We start from the raw sequence: 22,478 nt of genomic DNA on the forward strand, positions 1-22,478 counted from the left end.
ATGCCCAGCAGCCTGGTCTTTTGTCCGGAGTACGGTCTTTTGTTACAGGGCCCTGTTTCCTTTGTCCGAGTTCAGAGACCCCGACCACCCATATAAACCATACGTCTCCGATCCCGGAGTCCCCGGCAGGAAGTCGTTAAAGATAGCGGACACTGTCAATAAAATCCTGAATATCGGACTACCGTATAATCCTGCAATATCTTACTTGAAAGAAAGTACATAACAGTCTCAATCAGTCTGTAAAATATTTCCATCCAGAATGCTGCTGTTTTCAAGAAAATCTAAAATTTTGTTCTCTTTTATAACGGCGGTCGGCCAACCATAGTAAAAGAGTTAATTTCACTTCGCACATCACATCCTTTAACAGGCACCAATTTCCTTTTGTGTAGTGTTTGCAAATGTTGTGGGAGTCTCCATTAATGAACAGATAAACCTAAATGCAGCTAAAAATAAACCGTGTATTACCATGTAGACCTGCCCATTTCGGTGTCACAACAAGAGTTGACTGCTGCTTTCCTGGATGAAGTTTTTCCATGAATCCGCAATGCTACATTGTCGAGGACGCACGTTACTCCAAGGTAAATTCACTGATTACTCCTAGCCGTTGAAAACTGCTCCTTCTTAAAGGAAATGAGCACCTGTCATGTCTGTTTCTCACTCTGACCCCGCAGATGTTGTTCCCTTGCACTAGGAACGCCCATAGATTTTACGCAAGATAAATTTCCTTCAATTTAAGTGTTGAAAATGTCGCACTGTTTCCTCGAATTTTCACAAAGCAGTTGACTCAAACATGAAACAAGTGAGTGGAATGTAAGTTGCAATGAATATTATACACCGTAATCAGCCAATTTTGTGAAATGACGACAAAAAACCAATGGTGTCCACTACCTGTAAGGTTACTAAGGGACAGAGCTACACATTCACATGCATGCGTGAACGCAGTGCGTGGCTGTCATTGAACTTGAGATGCATTCGAGGTGAAAATAAACGTATTCCCGTTTTTGTTTTTTGTTCCGGAAAGGTGGCATCTCTAATGGCAATAAACAAGCATCCGTCCCTTTCTCACACATTTTCAGCAAGCAACTTCTGGGTTCACAATTTGAACAGAAAAACCAATGCACTGAGTTTTGTCTCCCTGGATGACATCACGGCAACATCGCCCTCAGTGAAGCGGTTTTCACACACTGAGAACGAGTACAAACAAATTGCTGAGAAGTTGCGCCAAAGAAAAATTCACTGCAGCTACACTTGAAGTATTCCCCAATCATCCGTATCAGGACACTATGAGGAAGGTGGTTGGTCGACCGTGTCTGAATGGTCACTGGCAAAGCCAAACTCTGCATCTTCCTCACTATCTGAGACCTCCAAGTAGGAGTCGGAGCTCTCTGAGGTGTCCAGCTCTGGGACCGAGGCAATGGGGATGCCACTCTGACTGGGTCGGGTCTTGGGGCGATGAGGTAGAGCTGCGAAGTTCAAAAAGATTAAAAGGCACAAATTTAAGGGGAGAACATACACATTGTAAGAAAAATTGAATAGTGGAAAAAACAAAAGAACTTGAAATGATTTTATGTAGACAAACTTAATGAGAAATGACAGAAACCCTATAATGAGCAATAATTTCTGATAGTTATTTTTTTAATCCCCCAAAACCAATCACTGCATTCTGGACTCTTCACATTTTGCTGTTGTTTTTTGTACTTGTCGGGGAGTCTTTGGGAAATCTGAAAGCAGTTTAGAAATGGAATGGCTCAGAGTTTTGCTCGACGAGCCCTGTTACCATGGCAACACTCACGTGGTTTCTTCTTGATGCCAAACCGCTGTGCGATGTCGTCATCCGAGTCAGTATCCTCTAATGTCCATCGCTCAAAGTCGACACCAACAAAGGCCAACTGCAAAATACGTTAAAAAAAAAAGCACATACACAAAAACTTGGTTAGGAGTTATGAATACATTAAATGACAGAGCATGCAAGTTTTTTGATGACAGCTACAGGAATGACCAAGTAATACACACAGAAGTTTTTTATGCAGAGTAATTGGAAGAATTTGGAATTGTACAAAGCTGAAAAACTAGGAAAGTTTTTATTCAAAGCACAGAGTTTCAACATGCCATCCAAGATTCTTAATCCCAATTACAAAGGTAGTGAAAAAGTTACAGGCTCCCGGAGGATTCATTAGTATTAGCATCCCAAAGTCTTTCAAGCCTGCACCAGTCTTTGACATTGTCAGCAGACCTGAACAGCGAGAGAAGGAGCCCTTGTACAACTCTGCAACTTTTTATTGGCAACTCTGAGCCTGCACTGACACATCGCAAAAGCCACACCACTCAAGCCATGCAGTTCACTGGCGTGCAGACAAAAACCAATCAGTCTACCTTGGCCTTGCTGGCAGTCAGACGGGACCAGCTGGTTCCCACGGTCTCCTTGTACAGAGTGATCAACACCTCGCTCCCCAAGGTGACCGCAGTGTGCTCTGGCGTCCTGACGCGACTGTACAGGTCCAAGCTGAAGGTATAGTTGGTTTCGTCCAGTATGGTGCTGGAATTGAGGAGAAATGTGAGAAATAACAGGCAAAGGAAAGGAAGACAGGTTAAAGGTAGAAAGGAACAAAAGTTGGATTTTCATTAACTAGTTTGAGATGGAAAACTATGCCTTGACTTGAAGCAACCTTTAAGAAGCGACAGGGTCACATGGCGTGTACAAGAAGATTGTATATTCCAATAGAAATTGCTTACATGGGCTCAGCACATGGCATAATAGACGCATGCGAAGCTGTGGACCCACATGCCAAGTTCCCACACAAGGACCATCTTTGCTCTGTAAAAGCTATCTCTAAATCCCACACTGAGAGGACAGAACGCATCAACGCTGACTCTCGGGGCTGTTTGCATGAGAAACCTTCCCTAATCCTTCCAAAATCCACTACCGGTACCGTGTAGAAAACCAATCCAAGCAACACGTCAAATGAAATTCCCAGGCTCAATCCTTCAACACCTCAGGGCAGATTTTGAAGGCTGCAGAAAGAAAAGCAGTTTAATGTACTGGTGGCTCACCTGAAACTGACACTGGTTGAGGTCACGTCCAGGTCAAAGGTCAAGACCCCTCGGAGCTGCACACTGAGGACCACCGAATTGGAGCGCTGGGACCACAGGACCTTAGGATGCACTCTGCAAATAGCATAAAATGAATCCCCCAAAGATCTTAAAATATCTCACATTGACTCTCTTCCTTCACCTGGAGTCTTTCAATTGGCACACTCCAAGCAACAGAAGCTCTTCAACATGGAGACGCAAGCTTCTAAGGTTGGTTTTGCTCTTTGAGTACAATCAAGTTTCCAGAGTCCAGCTCAAACAAGCCCTAGAATTCTTTCTTCTCTTGCTCTTGATCAACAGTACTTATTGAATTACATTAGCAAGGGACAAAGTCAAACGTTTAAGACAAAACTGTCTTTAACCCCTTCGCACCGGGAGGCGGCTAGACACACCGTAAAAATTGAGATCCTCAGCCCGCTTTTCAGCGATTATTCTCGACCCACGCTCGAGCAAACATGGTGAAAGAAGGCAGACCCTGGCTCTTGTATACATGGTAATTGGTCTTTGTGCGAAGCCCAGAAATGAAAAGACCGATTTCGCATCATAATCACCAGCTTCACAACAGTCCCCACTTTGAAAAGAGGCAACAGGAATGTGGAAGGGTGAGTAGAGCCTCATGCCACCGAACAATGAGCCTTTTCACTGTGTAAATCAAAGCGTGCAGAGCACGCAGGGCCACAAACCGAGAATTTGCGGTTTGGCAGGTGGCCTTAGTGACCAAGCGAGGCTGGAATTCTTGGAGTCGGCTTTCGGGAAGAAATTCCCATTGTCAAGGGGTTAAAAAGTGCTGAACAAGTTACTGATTGTTACTTGTATGGAGGTTCTCGAAGGTGGATAACTTTTGCAAAATATGTTCCTTGTTAAATACATGAGGCTAAAATAGAGTCCATGGAAACTTCCTGTGTACTTCTATATTCAAATGCACACATATGACCGTGGCGTATACCTAGTGTGGAATACTCTTTGGGCAATATTTAACCTGCTAGCTCTGCTAAAACTGAAAAGCCAAGAAGGTCATTCTCACTTTGGCAGCACGTGAGCTGCATCTATCTCCAGAGGTGGCATGTCTGCCAAGGCGTCGTCGTCTTTCTCGACCTCTAGCTTTTTTCTCGTCTCTGTCACCTCCTCAATGCTGATGACCTTTGACACGGGCTGTGGCTTGTGATTCGGTGATGGTGTGGGGCCCGACAGGTTAGCAGTGGTAGCAGCCCCGGTGGTCAACTGGCTGGCAGTGCAACCTGATTGGTTGCCGGGCTGGTAGATGTAGTCTGATTGGTCAGTCTGGGTCTTGGAGTGCTCTATCAGGCGAATATGCAATGTGACAAGCAGCCGATGGGTGGTCTCAGAATGACTCATGCACATCAGTTGCCTGTGAAAAATAAACTTGGAACAGTAAAACAACTGATGACCTCAATCAACTGATGACCTCAATCGCACGTGAACCTTGACTTTAAATAGCATATGCTACTGACTGCACCTTCTGTCTTTTAATATGCCCAAATTACTGACACTTTTCGTGCACTTTTCTTTCTATTTTAAAGTCCTTTTTCTTACACTGAAACATTTTAATTCATTAATCACTTGTTACTCTGAAATTGCTTATAGTAATGTTTGTTTTTTAGTTTTTGTAAGAAAATCAAGTCTTTTGACTTTGTATATCCCATTTTTTCAATTAACCTGAACTCAATAGAAGTACCCCATCAAACTGACCACAAGGCTGATATCGTGTAATTTATTCACTTTTCAGGCTCAAATATTATAAAAAGCTAAAGCGAAACACTTGCACAAAACCACCAATTGCTGCGACTGTGCAGCATCAAGTTGATTGGTAAGGTAATTGATAAGTCACCCATCTGCCATTCCCTTTTTAAAAGTAAACACTTATAAATATGTCAAATAATCCTACCAAGCCAGTACAGTCTGTGTGGGATCATGAAGTGAACAGTTACTGCCACAAAATCAAAGCCAAAGTCAGGAAATAAGTCAAGGAACAAGACAGGAGAGGTTAAGGGTTACAAGGTAGTGTTCACAGTGACAAAATAAAAAAATACTGACTTGCCATGTAACATAATAGATGACACAGGGTGATAAAATATGGGGTGGAGCTCAAGGACGGATCTAGGCCCAATTATTTGGGGGAGGAGGGGAGGCCAAAATTCATCGGCCCCCCTGGACCCAGCTGGGAGGAAAGTGTGTCACTGCATGGCTTATAATTACATGGAATCACGTGATTGGTGTAACCTCTTCAGTTACATGAGGAAAAATGCGAGTGTGAACACACTGACAAAGAACTCCGTGGAAACAACTCAGCCGTAATTGAAGCCTGAAGAAGCTGTTTACTTTCTGCCCTTAATGGCAGCCCTCAACACACAAGTCCAGAGTCAGTGGTTTACTGCAATTTGCTGACAACAAACACATGTAAACTTCCAGAAACAATACATGTATATCAACCCTACGGAGTGTCCATTTATGTGGTTCATTCGAAATGACCATCTACATTTAGAGTTGATAATTTCTGTTAAGCTTCATGTACGTTCCTAGTGTGTTCGTTGTGTAGAACCCAAACGACCATAAATATACATGTAAATACACTGCACATGCAATTCCACGGAACATGGAACATACATAGAACCAGCAATGATCCTTCATTATTTACAAATGTTGCAACGTCTTCGTCCATTCCCCCTTCTGACCTTTTCCCCTTTATCTTTTCTTCGGTGATTTATGATATGGGAGAATTATCTAATCTTACCAACTGTTGCATTCCTAGGGTTTTAATTAGCCAGAAAAGGCTGCTCTTGTTGTGGATCGTTCGTTTGCAAAATCACGTGGAAAGAAGTTTCTGGTATGTGTGCTGATCACACAAATTCACCTTTAGAGGGCGCTATAATGAAATTATGCTGCAACAATCGGGATCGACTTTCTTTTTTATCTTACACAGGTGCTCATTTGATACAGGCAAAAGTGAGGCAACCAACTCTCTACAGGAATCCCAGAAAACAAACTTATGAACTAAAGCTAGGGGAGTGGCATCGGTACTTGGCATCTGAGTAGCCCCATTGCTCACGTCTGGAATCAGTTCTAAGTTATGGCACTCAGTACTGGTATTTAACCAACATTCATAAATATCTCAGTCTCCCTATTCAACAACTTGCAACTTGACTGTGTGTTAACATTTGATAATGCCCGCCGAGAAGAGATAACGCTTACTGCATAAACCATGCGCTGGCACCTGGATATGAGACAATTTAATTGATTCTGATTGGTCAAGAGTCTCTGTGTGCGCAGCTCAACAAGCGCATGCCAAGTCCTTTGAGGAGATTCTTTTGGAATACATACACAGGGATATACCATAAATGGACGGGTGTGTTCAGGAAAATGACAGAAAAATTCTAGACCAATATTGTTGGAAATCCATCATATATTGACTTCTGATTCACGTTTAAGACTGGCCAAGCACATATTTATTCCCTTATTAAACAATTACTTAGTAACGATGATGAAAAAGGCGGCTTTTGACAGTTTGGCTTTTTTTGGGGTGGCTTTTATTGCAAGATGTTCTCTTCTTTTTCGATGATTTGTAATGGCAGTTCATGTGCTCCGTAGATGTAGGAAGTTGGGAACAGCGGCAATTATGTAAAAGGAATGAAGATTTCTGATGTCACCAGCCATCAAGACAGCACTGTCTGAGTTTTCCATTTCTGAAAAATTTCTTTGATCATTGGAAACAGCTCCAGTGACAAGTATCAATATGTCCAGGTGCCCATGTTCTACGGGATTAGCTGGCAACGCCAAATATAAAGCTTGCTCTTGATATAAAGTAAACAAGACCAAGGTATTATGTGCTATCAGCCAATGGTTAGATCTGCTTTGGTAGTAAACATCTGCATTCAATCATCAAACAGTCTGGCAAAAATAAACATATTAGGGGGTGTAGTTGTTTTGTTTATTTTTCTACAGATAAACTTCACAGATTAGAGATGTTCGTTTTCGATGCTTACTTCCACTTGAACTGAAGTAAATAGTAAACAAGACACAGAAAAACTGAAACTCAGTTAAAATAGTGCTACACTCTATGCATATGTACAGTAAAACATAAATAGGGGTTAATTCCTGAAATTAGGGGTCCAAAAGTGTGACATTTTTGTGTCCCTGTTACATCTGACCTTTGCTATTTGACATGGAAATATTACCAGAATTGATTTCAAACTATTAGTATTTGTTTGGCAGGTAATTTGCATGAATTCATCACTCTTGGAAATTAGGAAATGCGTTCTGAACTTATAAAATCATATTTCAGATATGACAGGGACACACAAAAGAAATGAACCCCTAATTTCTGGAATTACCCACAGATAAGGTACGAAGTAAACTAACAAGTCTAGTGGGTGGTAGTGAACCCTCCGACAGGACAGAGGCTTTGCGGCAATATGTTTGACTGCAATAAACCCCTGGAGGACATCATGTGGTTTCCAAAAAAATCAAGACCAATCTGTCCCCCCCCCAAAAAAATCAGTGAATTAATCTTAATTAAGAGAGCGAGAGAGAGAATGCATAGGAGGGGAGTCAGTTCAAAGTCTATGCGTATTTAATCATCTGGATTGAGTGGGTTGGTTGATTGCAGAAGGTTTTGTTACAAAATACTCGAGTTGGCCGTACATGGTTGGAGAACGGAGATAACCGAAACGGAATTGGGCTGTCAGCAGACTGACGGATGACTTGCTGGTTGAGGGAATGGGTGAGTGGATGGGAAATAAAGTCTACTGGGGCGTTGTCAGATAAGCTAAGGCAGAGCACTTTGATGCAGAATGATCTCCGTGAGGAAGGAGAGGGGCTGCATCTACTCTCAGTGCGGCACCGGTTTGCCAGTTCTTAAGGATCAACTGCCATCTGGGATGCAGAAACTACAGGGAATGACTGTGACGGCGACTGCTGATCCCTTCCAGCTGCCAGTGGATTCCAGTCAAAATTCCTTGTGCATGACGTTGGTTTGGAGATGAGCAAATGGACTTCTGTTTCCCTAAAGTTGAGATCGTTGAGCTTGAACATGTGACTGATCGTAAATTGCCGGAGCAAACAAACAACCCCCTTGGCACATTTTGAAAAATTGTACTGATAATTAAAAAAATGACAATACAAAGTAAAGACTGGGATTAGTATGCCAAATACTAGCTTGCTTTCACTTTACGCTAACCTGAACGTGGCCTGCTGTATTCACAAGTGGACAAGATGCAAGTTTTGGCATAAGGAACACAGGTGGCAAATGTAGATGTGACATGTCAATCTTCTTTGACGGGACTCGGAACATGTACATTAACAGCCAACACTATGGAGACAGAAAATGTTACAGAGATGACCGATACTGACCACGTGGATCCCACTCACATCAGGTGGGTATGTCCACTTATGACAGCAGAAGGAGTCACTGGTGTCTTAGGAAACCTCTTGGTGTGCTTTGTAATTGTACGCGTCAAAATCCTACACAACATGACCAATTATCTGATGGTGCATCTGGCTGTGGCGGACATGATATCATGCATGCAGTGCATTGTGTTTTACCTGTTGGCTCTGCCCAGCTGTGCGCTGATCGACTACGTCCCCGCCAGCGGCTGGAGGAGGGAACTCTTCTGCCGGCTACTGGAGAGCCGGTTCGCCAGCTGGGCCTGCTCCAATCTGGCATGCCTGAGCCTGTGCATAGTGACTTGGGAGCGCTACGTCGCCATAGTGCAGCCCCTGAGGTACACAGCCAAAGTCACCCCGGTGAAAGTCGCGCTCTGCATCCTTCTGACGTGGGCGCTGTCTGTGCTGCTCCCGGTACCGTTTCTGTTCAGGAGCAGGGCCAGCGAGGAGTCCGGTGAGATTTGCAGGCCGGTGATCAATTCCGACAAGGTGCTTGCAATTTCCACAGCTGTTTTCACGTTTCTGATGGCCTACCTGCTGCCTGTAGGATTGATGGTCTGGGCGTACTTTAAGATACAAGTCACCCTGAAACGCCAAGCACAAGCTCTGACCAGGCAGTATGCCAGGGCAGCAGCCAACGATCTCTTAATTGCTGGGCAGCGCCTTGCCAGCATGCTGACCGTGGTCTTAGGAGCTCTGATACTTCTTCTGACCCCAGCCTACATCGTGGCTATCATCTGCCTGTATTCTGCAGGTCCACACGAACACCTGCCTGCCCTCTGTGGTTCTACTGAGTACCAGATCCTGAGGGAGATTGGCAACTTTTTTTTCTACTTCAATTCTGTCGTCAACCCTCTCATCTACGAGTTCAAGTACAAGCGGTTCCAGGAAGGCCTGAAGATGGCTTTCAGTTGTCGCTCCACAGCACAAGGTGGTAACAGAATTGGGATTCAGGTAATACCGATGTGATCACTAAGCAGATTGCCTTTCATAACGGAGAGGAGCAAACACACATGCCTGGTCCAGTTTCCTAATTTCAAAGGCAAAGACTATCTGCTGAACTCTTAAGTCGATGACCTCCACACTCGAACTTTGCAAGAGAACAGCATACAATGCTCATGAGCAAGAAGCTTTTCAATTTTTATGTCAGTAGTTTAGTAATGCTACTGCAAATGCAACAGTTGTAGATATAAAGACCAACTTGAAACAACTCGTGTTTTAAACTAAATTTCATGCTTGCAAAGAACTTTGCATAAAATGCTAGTCCTTAAAACTACATTTGATTTTATGCATATCGAGCACACTGCTATGCTGAACATCTTTATACCAAACGATCAGGCACACTAATTGTGCCCCTTAATACATGTAGCTCCCAAAGTTTTTGTACGCTTATACTGAAAATTGCAAATTTGCTTTGAATACAAAAGAAATACATGCAGGACTGATGATCATGGCTAAAGAGTTAGGGAAAATCCTACTCGTAAATGAACTATGGCGAACGGTTCGGTCAGGATCTTTCACGGGTACATGTACAATTAAAGGTGTAGTGAATTTCAAAAATGTTGGAACTTTAAGTTTTAAATGGGCTAAAATGATGTTCTGGCAATATTGAGGACCTACGACATTGAAAAAAAATTTAACAATTTAAAAAAATTTGCCCAACCTAAAAATGGATTAAAATTTATCTCATAAAGTGCCGAGTCATGGTGAATTGCACGTTATTGTATTCTGGTCACACGGTATGCTTTCCCCATGTCATTTACTAGTTGAGGTATAAAATGTGCATAGATTTAGGTCCCCAGGCTTGATTTCCAAAGAGCTGGGTCAATATACAGATGTGGTGTTTTGGGTAGTTTTGTGCATGTACTGTCCCTCCTTTGAATAAACAATCCCAAAGGATCCTAATAAGGTTGATTCAGATGTGTTGTCGTCAATAGCCTGGGCATATGGCCTTTAGCATTATATTCAAGGCTGCACAAGAGCATATAGGTACATGCAATCTACACATGTGCTCTTTAGAAACTGAATAGATTGCAAAAGTAACTATTACTGGTTGTGCTCATCATGATGGTTCCATTTGAAGAGAACCAGATATGCTACAAACTCTCTTGTTTTTTCATAGACTAGAGTACTGAGTTCAAATAAACAAATACTGAGCTCTGGTGAAGTGAAACGTTCCCGACAGATAAACTCTGTGATGAGTGAGATTTGTACTCAAGAGGCAACTGAAGAGATCGCGATCGGGCAGTGTGCTGCTATGAAAACATCCAATGAAGATGCACTTGCAAAGAACATTGTACAAACAGGGGAGTAAAATGCAGTCATACACCCGATGCTGTTTGGTCCAAAATTAAGAGATTCAAGGAGTATGGGCCCAGCCTTTATTGGATATCTGCACTTGTAAACGTAGAGCTTTCCATCTTCCAGATTACAGAGATAACCGTATCACAATCCATCACAGAGAGAGCTGTAAAACAGACTGCAATTGGGGCCATTTAAACAAGGATTGTCGCAAAAACAAGGTTCTGGGAAAAGCTTTTGTTGGAAAGAAACAAAGAGGAATGAAGGGAGAAAATTACAAGACTGGATAATGACTGGCGAAACAATCCCAAAAGGGAACCAGGGAGCATCTCATCTACACGTACGTCATATCAAACAGGCTTTTCATCCTCACCAAGGAGCAAAACGATTGAGACAAAGAACAGCAAGTACGCCGTTAATATTAAATATGAGCCCCACCATTGTGTGAACATACAGCAAATACACACCAAACTAGCCTAAGTTTGTGACGGGTATGGACTCAGTCACAGAGCCTGAGCAGCTGCTGCAAACGTACTGCAACACTCACTGATTTCAACATTGTACCCAAAGATGGCAAGATGGCAATAATTGATCACCACAAACTGGCAAGGGAAAGAAAACATCTCCGATGGTGAAAGTCTGATTGGAAGGAGAAGATCGGCAATTTTTACTCTGACAGCAAAAGAGATGCAACTCTTTCTCAAAATAAGGTTGGTAACAAAATCTGCCCAATCAAGGTCAGTCATAGAAGATCACTGCGATCGTTGCAGAGCCTGATGGACATCACTTGCAGCATGTTACCAAAAATTCGGGACGTAGAGTATATATTAGGCAATCTACAAGTTCCTACTTTCAAATAACTTAACACAGAGCAAAATAACGGCTGCAGACGGCCTCAATGTCAATGCTGGATGGCGGGTAGGTGCCCTCTATCACCTTGATATGTTCCTAAAGTAGACCATTGCAAAGGCAAACATGTACGCATGTTACAAGGCATACTCTCTCTGATGGTCAAACGACAGGATCACAGTCATTCAGTGGACAATTAAGAAAAAAATTGAAGGAGCAGCTTTGAGCTTTGCACACAGGATTTAAAGCTTACTTTATTTAAAAAATCAAAGAAAAACCAGAGAAATTCCACGGGAAAAAACTAGTCAAGAGCTGAAAAACCTTTTAAAAAATAAGCTGGTTCACCCTGACTCGGCACTTTGGGGGAAATATTTCAATCCAGTTGTAGGTTGGGTGAAGTTGTTTGGAATTTTTTTTCAATATGGTAGGGCTTAAATATCGCCTGAACATCATTCTAGCCTATTCAGAACTTAAAACTTAAATTTTTTGGAAATTCACTAGACCATAATGTACAATATGAGTGCAAGGGCCATGTAGACTGGCCGCCAAGTATATGCGTGCAACATGGGTAACTCTGATGCAAAAAAAACTTGCTTTGTTCTAACACAACAAATGCAAGAATTTTTACCTTAAAAAAATCAAAACTGAAGCAGACAGACAGATCAGTTTTGTGACCTCACATGTGGAAATACTTGTTCAATATTTTGATATTTCAAATATTTTCAACTGCACTTGCATGACACATTTTATATTTCCAACTATGGACATGTACCACTGCAGCTCCAGCGCTATGTAACAGTTCCCGACCCATCTATTAAGAGTTCCAATTTAGTAGAAAGAACCAGTGTAACTATACTGCAATATTCATGGAATGACTCCAGGAAAACTTGAATTCATTTCACAATTAGATTTCCATGGAAGACTATACCCAAATGATGAAATACGGAAGGAAAAGAAAATACATTGAACAGAATGCAAGAACGCAAGTGTTATTTATTTTCAAAGCAAGTTCATCTTTGGAAATACATGTACTTTTGTGGTAACCGCTGATACATCCAACTTGGATCAGCTAGCTAACCCTGGCAAACCTGGAGGTACAATGGTTGAGACGCCTGCACTAGTAAGCAAGAAGTCGGGGCTTCGAGTACGTCGCACCCAAGTTAGCTTGTGAAGTTATTTTTGCAAGCTGTGCGAAGTCACTTTTGCAAACACTGTGCATATAGTGTTAGAAATACACATCGGTGTAGGGGCAAAGCCCATCATTGAAAAACAAAATGACGTCGGGATCTTCCCCAACAGTCAGAGTCCCAGAGCCTTACCCTTCCACACAGTCCATCAGCGCTAGGTCAGCCATTACCTCCAGGTTCCGTGGGTTGTTGCAGCTTAGCGAGGCCAGAGCTTGGACCAAGAGGTGCACGGTCGGACTGTCCATGGTGTCCCACAGCAAATCACAGAGGGTAAGAAGGCCTCCCTCTTCACGGATCATGTCCCTGGTCCTGATCAAAGAACACAACCAAGGCATCACAGATGACATAGAGTGTGGTGAAACAGGCCCAGTGCGTTACCCTCCCATTTGCAGAGGATCATCGATGATCATATGACGAGCTTAGATGCAAAAACTGATATATGCCTCTTATGCAAAATGGGAAATCCCATCAATATAATAATTTTGCTCTGAACGTTTAATTCTCTTTAAATTAAAATGTTTGAGATTTCTCAAGATAGAATGAAGAGTCTCCATTTGTCCATAAGGGACTCTGTCCTTCTGAAAGCTGAGTTCTCAAAAGGTGATAATCGGATTTCAGTTTGGTCTTGATCTGATTAACAAATGGAAAGCTGACTTCTCAAAAGGTGATAAACGGATTTCAGTTCAGTCTTGATCTGATTAACAAATGGAAAGCTGACTTCTCAAAGGTGATAAACAGATTTCAGTTTGGTCTTGATCTGATTAACAAATGGAAAGCTAAGTAACAACAAAAGAAAATCAATATTTCATTCCAGTTCCATGGCTTACACAACTTATTACAGCGACTTATGACAGCGAAGAAATAGCACATTATAATGGCAGCCTGCATAATGCTAATGTAATGGCTGTTCAATGAGTGCCAATGACTCTAAGCATTGTTAGAAGGCTGTCAGACATTAGATTGATCTCGGGCCAGATTTAAGAGCCTGTGGTATTGGCAGTGTTGAATAATTTTTTGATCAACACAACAGGGTGTGTTTACACCTTAGCCTAATGAACATGACCTGCTTGTTAAGAAGGCATGGGAAAAGGGGATTATTAGCCAAGGCGAAGGTACATTCAGGTGAATGAAAATTCACAGCGGAGAGCCAATCCACTTGCCTGCCCTAGGTTTTACCTAGCTTCAACTTAGTTTTACCACGCTTCAACTTACCCTCCATTGGCGGCCATCTTGGACAGCGCCCTCAAGAGATTCATATGACAGTCCTCATTCTTCATGGTACTCAGCAGCCTGCAGACGGTTCCCAGCCCGCCTGCCTCATTCACAGCATACTGGTTTCTGCAGCAATAAGGCAGAAGTTGATAACTTTTAAGGGTGATTTTCTGCCCATATGTAAAAAAAAAAAGCTCCTCTGAAGAAACATTCTGAGAAAACAACTTCGTTTACTACATCATCTCATTTATTATTCACTACTTGCAATTTAGAAGCAAGGACCCCATAACCACAGTCCTTTTTTTCATTTCCACCCAGTTTAGAATTCAGAGACGAATTTCTGTGTGCAATTTTGCTATAGCCATATCGTTTACATGTGGACTTGAAGTGGACTTGTCAAAGGGCTGTGGCGGTACGGTAGCTCAGTCTTCTTAAGAACGTTACATACTCCATCCACAAGGTATCTAAGCTCAAGTCAAGCCACAAGCTATTGAAATGAACTATGATCAGGAGCAGTGGTTTGTCATCTTTAATATTCCCGATGACTTGAGGCAAGACTTTGTGGTTTGATTTGACGGATTTATCACAACTCTTTCCTACAAATAAAGCCAGAGTAGTTCATCGATTCTGCACAATTATTCTCAACCACTGATTCTCTTTCTGATAAGGAAACCAAGGATTTCCTTAGGAGCTCGTAAGAAAGACAACCCTCACTTTCCTGCAAGCTTGAGGAAAGCGGTTCAGAGAAGAAAATGAACAGCTACTCGGTTTTAAGCACGGAATGAATACCCTGAACAAATATTCCAGGACGCCAGTACCGGTAGGGACCAAAACAAAATCCACATGTCTACATGGGTGGGATTCGAACCCAGGCCACAGAGATGGAAGGCATGGAAAGAACACCAGTGCTAGCCTGACTTTTTAGTTCATGTGGAGGGGGGTAGAAGATTCAATTAAAATGCAAGCTTTCTTACTTGCTGTTGTCCGCAACGAGGGCTGCCAATGCAGCACTGGCCTGATTCACTATGTCGACGGTGGCCGGTGTTTCAAGGATACGGCACAAGGCATTGATGCCACCATATTCACGGATGCTCCTGATGAACATTGATAAGATTCAAACAAAAGAAGATTCTAAAGATGAACTGCGCAGACTTAAGAGATGTGCCATGAATGCAATAAAAGAAAACAGACGGCTACGTCAAGGCTAATGTTACAATTAATGCCTAAAAACGACAACACTGCCATCTGAACTGTGCAATGTGCATGCCACCTAACCCCAAGTTCAGCATCGCCATTTCGTTCATTGTTTTTGTCCACAAAATTATGAACTTGAAAAACGGTATGGTGATACCTCTGATGCCATGGAAACATTTTTCTAATAGTGTGCTCCAATCTTGTGTATGTAACAGTTTTGTACAGTGCAATCTGCCTGTTATTTATCAGGCTGGTGTTTACAGGAGCGATCTCCGAAAGTGGCCCCTTTTCTCTAGATACTCATTCACGTGTAATGGTGTCTGAATCACGATTTCCTGTTATTCCTCACCTCTGATTACCCGAGGAAAGCATTAAAATGTAGGATATGTACTCCTGAAGACTGACATCCTCTGTCTGTCAAGCGGAGAGAAAACGAAGAAAAATTATTAGTGACCAAACAAACCTACATGCCCAAATCGAACAGAAGGAAACAAAGAATTTCCAACCCAACCAAGTGATTAAACTGATTCTAAAAACGTTGTTCATGTGACACTGACTGTGGCAAGAGAGTTGAGTTGTTGACTGGCGTTAAAAACACTTGTAAAGATTAATTGTACGTGCAGTATTGGTTAAATTGGAAAGTTGGACTCTGGCAAACGTAACAGAAATTGTCAAGAGACCAAGCCGGCAACATCAACTTGGAACAGTCACTCAAAGTAGCTCTGAAAGCACCTGTCAAGCGGTCAAAGAGGTCAAGTAGGGTCATATAGAATGCAAAGGTCACACATCGGGCAGGACAACTACCACCGACATGGTTGAAAACACAGGGTAAATCACCTTGTTATCACTAGTCTGTACACTGTAACTTTGACCTTGCACTGAGTAGGGAAAGTACTGATGTCATGTGGCTGGCCGATGCTGGTAGCCAATGGCGCAAGAGGGTCTGGGGTTAAGATGGCCTCGGGTACTGATGGCCGCCTAATTGCTAATTCAGGTGTTCAGATCACAGTCTTGTGCAGGGACACGCATGCAGGAACAATGCGACTGTATAATCTGCTTTTGACATGTTTGCTGGACAGCACACCCTTTACAGGATGTTGGCCAATTTATCTTTGGTTTGACTTTCCAAACTAACAGGAAGCAGAGTTACAATTAGCCTGAACCTGACAAATCCAGTCATTTGTCTAATGTGGGACCATTAACAAAAAGATATCAGTTTCTGATCGGCACTTGTGGCCCCGACATGATTTTTCTGACAGATCATTAACAAGGAACGGATATTAATATTTGATTTTCGGAGAGACCAGCGATGATAACCAGGCACTGATTTCTGCTCTATCTCTGTCTTTCCTATCTCATCTAAGAAGACCACTTCTGAGATACAGATCTTAATTTAGTCTAGAGTGACCTATTTCCACCGGCTTGATATTCAGAGGGGGGGCAACGAATCAGGGATATTGACTTTTGATTGATCTCGGTGGCTCCTGTCCCTAGATTGAGAAACCATAAAGAACAACGGATATCAGCTTCTTATCTGTCTCCGCTGCATCTCGGATTCTAAAAGACAACCAATGAGAAAAGGGCAATCATTTCTGATAAGCCAATACTGTCTCAGTCTACAGCGACACCCCCGGCCAGAATTAGGTCCAGGTCATTACCAGTTTGTAACGACAGCGTATGCTGGGAGCATGCTCGACAACTGCTCCAGCAGTTGTACGCACTTGTACCTGGAAGCACATTTTCAACACGCCCCCTTATTTTGCAGAGAGGTCACAGTGGTTAAAATAATAGTCTAACCTTCAGTAGCAATTCGCAAAGTTCCTTCAAACCTCCACACCGGCACATCATCTCGCAGTTTCTGTAAAAATTGGGATTTACAAAGACAACAATGAAATTATGCCCACGAGAAATACACACAAGGCAAAGCTCGTGGGCTTCTTTCAAAATGTGTGAATGGCTGGCAAAAGCATTTGTAAAACAATGGAGTTTAATGAAAGAACGCAAATGAGATATGGCTGGCTGTGGTTTGAAACGGCCGGGATAATAGTTTGGCCTGTTTCAGTTTTGGACATTACTTTATCTGACACTTAAAAGTGAGAAGTTTTTGCACAAGGCTGCCAACTGAATTTTGTTTACATTTAATTTTAATTTAAGTGTCTAAATATATGGGTTAACAATGGGAAAAAGATCACTGGAATAAAAAAAATTCAATTTTCCTTTTTGTAATCGTTGCTGCTTTGTGACAATTTGAACGGAAACCAACAAGAAGACTTCATTTCCTCCACTCATTCCAACGGAGACATCCCTAACTAGCACACCGCCCACCTCGGTTGAGCAACTCAGAACAGCCAATGAGCTTTCGAGATTTTTGACACGGAGGTCTGCTGAATGTGCAGCGACCAGACTTACTTGGCACTCTTGAAGCAAACTAAGGCAAGGCTGGCCGCCAGGCTCTCTGTGGCCCGCTTACACCGTCCGGAGGCAACAAGACGACACAGAGGGGTGACATCCACTTCAGTTGAGCACTCGGATTGGCTGGTACAGATAAGAGACTTAACAAGTGACTACAAAAGTGGTGGACCTTGACAGGCATAAATTCTGACATGTTTCTAGTACAAATGGTGGAGAGTTACACAAAGTGCAAAGCAGAAATTTTCAACTAACCAATTCCCAGTTACTTAAATTTCTTTTGAAAAAGACGAGAGAAGATTGAGGTTTTAACAATCCACAGTAAACTGGAACAGATCCTGGACAATGTTTGAATTCTGAGCAATAGGTTACTTCATACCTTAATGTCGTTATCAGCTCATTAATTTGGGAAGCTACTTCAAGCTGGTCGTATTCATTCTGTAACATGAAGACAAAAACTATCATCAGGCAGCTCCTTCATGTACAGCGAGAGATGCTCAGGTGTACCGAGTAAAAAAAAATGGTTTCCTTTCTGCGACTTCATGGGTACGTTCGAGTAGTTACTCCTGTTAACACGAGTAGGGTGCATGCGCATTACACTCGGGTTACAGGAGTATACTCTCGCTGACCCTCGGGTCGTACTGTGTGATGTCTAGGAGGGGGTATGTGCTGGACACTAAGAGCCACTTGGGGGCGCTGTTCACTAAAGTTATGTACGTTTAGAGTTGTGTAAGTTGTATGCCCTCAAAAAAATTGCATAGATGTGTATTTGCACATATGTATGTCTATGTGTATTTTCCAAAACTGGCACAGTGCTCTTGTGTATAGTTTGCTGTCGGCTGCATGTGATGCGTTCTCACATTTGGTACCCTAGAAGTTGTGATGACTCACCAAACAGAGTGGTGTGGTACATGAACTCGTTCTAGAGTGTTTTTTTTAGGCAACACTTAATTAATTTTAGTCCTCTGATTGGCCCCCACAAAACCACATGTCCCTGAATTAGTCGGTCTATCAAGGGGCAACTGGTTGATGGAATGCTTGGCAATTTGCCATTATCAGCAGTGCTACCTTGTAGCTCTACACACTAAAAAGGGAAGATATTAACAAATTTATACAAAACATTCTTCCTTCTTAGAGATGAAGAAACTTTGGACTCGTATGTGATGCCGAAGATTTTGAAAGAAAGTCACAAATCCAAATTTTCGAGCATTTGATCCGTCACCAATCATCAAAGTTACTATGGCAGTCACGGACGTGCATTACTTGTCACATAATTTATGCGGAGTAACATTTTGAGGGCTTATCCACAACTTGTCTGATACCTTTGTGAGGTACAGCTGCATGCAGAGATGGGACAGCATGTTACCGATCTCCGTCGACAGCGGCGGCTCAGTAGCGTCATCTACTGCAGCCGTCGGGAACATGTTCTGTGAATACACATAGGCAATACATTCAGTTGAAAATTATTGGAATTGGATTGTGTGAGTCAGAGTTTAGGCCACACAGCTTTAATACCAACAGAAACCATCTGAAAATTATGACCTCAATAACCAACACTTCAATTAAAGTAATTCCGTTGTCATTCAACGTCACCTTTCTCTGTAACATTCAAACTAACATTTTTCAAGAATGCACAGTAAAAAAATTAAAAATGGGACAGATTTTTCTTGTCCTTTCAACTTCTGGAAGGCTACAGTTTGATGTAATAGTGGACTCATTCTCAGTCGGCAAACCCATTTAATCAAGCCTTTAAATGCAAAAATTTGTTAAGCATGAAAAATACCTGCTAAATAAAACCAGATTACCAGCTGAACTGCTTGCTTAGAAGACAAAATTTGATAATCAGAATTTCCTGCCAAGCGGCTCTGTTTCTGAACAAAGACTGGCAGGGCTTACCTGTAGGAAGGCTTCGTTGCCCACAGCATGCCCAGCATGCACCAGCTCCTGACCAATCACAACGTCTCGCTCGCTGCTGGTATCATACAACTCAATCTCGTAGGCTGAGGATCCAACTTGCCTGGATTCAGACTCTGACCCTACCTCAGATATGATCTTTGAATTAAAAAAAGAAATTTAGAATCATTGATTTACAGATATTTGGTATGTGATACCAAAAGGGGACTTAATTTGTGATGATGATGTAGTTTTCCAAAATTAGATGTCCATACCTGGCTTTAACTAAAACAGGATATCAGAGATGCCTTAGTTTTATGCATTTGCAAGTGCTTATTGAGAATTTCACATGAAAATCATGAGAATTGTTGATAAGTTATCACACCACTTTCAATAATAACAGAGGGCGAACAACAAAAAAGGATGTCTTTCTTAAAGCTCAAATGACCTGCTGGTTTAAATTGAGAATTAAAAATTGAATTATATACTTATATGATTATAACTACAGACTTATCGGTACTCAACAACACTGAAATTTGAATACTTTTGCATAAAAAGTGAAGGTGTCCAAAAATGGCCTGCACAGTGTTGACTGTTGCCCAGTCACCCCGCTGGCTATTAACAGGAGGCACACAGCAAAGGCTGTGGACATTTCTGTGTTCATGCTTTTTAATTTGCATTTCCTTACCAATTCTTACAAAAAGATTGATCCTTGTGACTTTTATTCCTTGTTCAGTGATTTACTTGCCTATCATAATACTAATTATTAACAGACTGAATAAATTTTTTCTCTTTCAATTTTAGTCCTCCTTTTAACCACTACCTGCCGGGCGAACCGTTTTCGGGTACATAGGCTTTATATGCAGAGCTGGGGAGCCCAGAATTGGGACAAAAGAGTTGGGCTTTATAACAAAAGACCGTGCTCAGCACAAAAGACTGAGCAGCTGGGCATTACCGACATTTTTTCCCTCCCAATAGTGGAGATAATCCAGCCTTGTTTTGAAACAGTATACCACGGTTTGGTGCATTTAGAGTGAGCAGATTACCACCGGGGACAAAAGCTCTCCACCACCATAGCAATGAGCCACGCAGCACTGCTGCACGCTAATCTGGCCCCTATTGAAAAGAGGTCAGCAGTGCACAGTGCCGGTTTCGCAAACAAAAGAATCTTACGTAACACCGCACAATCTGGGCTCTTTTTCCAAGGCTGCAGGCCTGACTGAAATATTCAGGAGTCAATGAATTTTACCTGTCAGCTTTAGAGTAGTGCCCAAACAGTCCTTCATTTTGGTATAAACGGCCATTAAATGAAATGATGAATTTTTGAAGAATTTTGAAAACGGAAAATCTTGAAAATGACCCGGCATCTTGTCTTGCTAAAGAAAAATCCACCCGGCAGCAAGTGGTTAATGTCTTGGCTCCTATTTTGAATCAATGCCCCGTTTGTCAAATCTCACGAAGCTGTTCAAGGACTGCTTACTTTTGCCATCAGCAACTTCTTGTTGTCGCCCTCCAGACACATATCCCACAATGCATCGCCAGCGGCATCGCTCCACGGGTCCTGTGTCGGGGAGATGTTGGTGAGACTACACTGGATGGCTTGGAACGGAAGCTGACGGAAAGTTGAACAGAACACGATGAACAAAGCAACCCAAACATTCCAAAATGCCGTGGTTGCATGCACGGAATTCTCTGCTCCACTTAATAGTCGCAGGACTGGCCTGTAGGCCCTACTCTGGTCTAGTAACTAGCACTGACTTAATATTACAACTAAGTAATGAAGCATCAGAATTCATGTTGATCAGAACTTCGCTGAGCCATGCACAAGCTAGTACGAATTCAGCTTTTCCAAAATAAAAAACCTCGAAGGGATATGTCTAAATGGTAACACAAACCTTGTGATATAACTGTGGTATTTTCATAGGCCCTCAGATTGCCATATTGTTGGATAATTTGGATAATTTGACCCTGGTTAGCAGAGTTGAAGACACTAGGCTCCAAGTTCCAATAATTAGTTTTGATTATTACACTGGGAAGCGTTGAATGGAGCTATTGATGAGCAGCCTACCATGAGGATGTTGTTCCACGCAGGGTGTAGCCAGTCCTTAGCAACCTCTTCCCTGTCTCCATAGTCCAAGTAGAATATTTCGTACCGGTCATCTCCGAGAACGTCTATAATTTGCACTCTATTCCATCTGCCAAAATAAGATTAAATTCAGTAATGGACTCTACTCATAACCGAAGATAATGAAGCGTGTCTCCTGGCAATGATGCTGAGTGTTAACGACGGAACATTCTCTGATAGGATCAAACAACACTCAGTTTTGCTATTTAGAATATCCAAGAGTACCAGTGGCAATGCGCAGGAGAGTAGTTTCATATTTAGCTAGGTGTGCTGTATTTCTGGTCCTCATGTCTGAGAAAACACAAGACTTCTGCACCAGCAATGTACAGTAAGGAGCAAAACTGAATCTTGCCAACAGATGTCTTGAAAACTTAAAAACCAGGCAAAGTCAACATGAATATCATGGAACAGAAAACATGGCCAGACCAACGTATACTTCCCAAAGATTTATGAACTATTGGTATGTGTAATGTACCACAGTCCTTATCATAGATTTTAGCAGAATGCAAGATGACCTACCTATTATCCTCATGGAATTTGGCCAAGCACACTTCCCCAACTCTAGGATGCCAGTCTTGTGGCAGAGGGGGAGCTTTCTTATCTGATAGTTTGGCATTTATTTCCTCCATCAGTTTGTCCAGCCTGTAAATACGTAAGAGAGGTCAAAGGTTACTGACACAAAAACAGCGCCATAATCTGTTGTGTCTAAAGAATCATCATCATAATTCCAAGATAACAATTTATTCCTCAGAAGATCGACAGCTCATTAATGTTCACTAATACAGGATGACAGCCCACAATTACAAATGAGTAATAAA

The 22,478-nt window shown here is 42.2% G+C and overlaps 1 protein-coding gene across 3 annotated transcripts in view; it reads right to left on the reverse strand.

Moving 5' to 3' along the window:
* Positions 1–22,478, reverse strand: part of LOC110983278 (uncharacterized) — a 55,076-nt gene that overhangs the window by 2,071 nt on the left and 30,527 nt on the right. For 2 of the 3 annotated variants that reach the window (XM_022242410.2, XM_022242408.2), the window contains exons 32-48: positions 22,180–22,302; positions 21,604–21,730; positions 21,016–21,147; positions 19,539–19,694; positions 18,965–19,069; positions 18,022–18,080; positions 17,643–17,768; positions 17,031–17,091; positions 15,583–15,647; positions 15,014–15,133; positions 14,040–14,165; positions 12,960–13,136; positions 4,115–4,459; positions 3,052–3,165; positions 2,374–2,536; positions 1,793–1,889; positions 241–1,463 (exon numbers count right to left, since the gene is read on the reverse strand). In XM_022242410.2, coding sequence (XP_022098102.2) covers positions 1,282–1,463; positions 1,793–1,889; positions 2,374–2,536; positions 3,052–3,165; positions 4,115–4,459; positions 12,960–13,136; positions 14,040–14,165; positions 15,014–15,133; positions 15,583–15,647; positions 17,031–17,091; positions 17,643–17,768; positions 18,022–18,080; positions 18,965–19,069; positions 19,539–19,694; positions 21,016–21,147; positions 21,604–21,730; positions 22,180–22,302 — 2,278 coding nt within the window. In that variant the 3' untranslated portion in view covers positions 241–1,281. Of the gene's footprint in view, positions 1–240; positions 1,464–1,792; positions 1,890–2,373; positions 2,537–3,051; positions 3,166–4,114; positions 4,460–12,959; positions 13,137–14,039; positions 14,166–15,013; positions 15,134–15,582; positions 15,648–17,030; positions 17,092–17,642; positions 17,769–18,021; positions 18,081–18,964; positions 19,070–19,538; positions 19,695–21,015; positions 21,148–21,603; positions 21,731–22,179; positions 22,303–22,478 lie in introns of those variants that run through there. The other variant, XR_015425584.1, reaches the window with a different exon arrangement.

The sequence above is a fragment of the Acanthaster planci genome, linkage group LG06, assembly GCF_054643075.1.
Source record: "Acanthaster planci isolate LZ-2023a linkage group LG06, COTS_SCS, whole genome shotgun sequence".
NCBI classification, from domain to species: domain Eukaryota; kingdom Metazoa; phylum Echinodermata; class Asteroidea; order Valvatida; family Acanthasteridae; genus Acanthaster; species Acanthaster planci.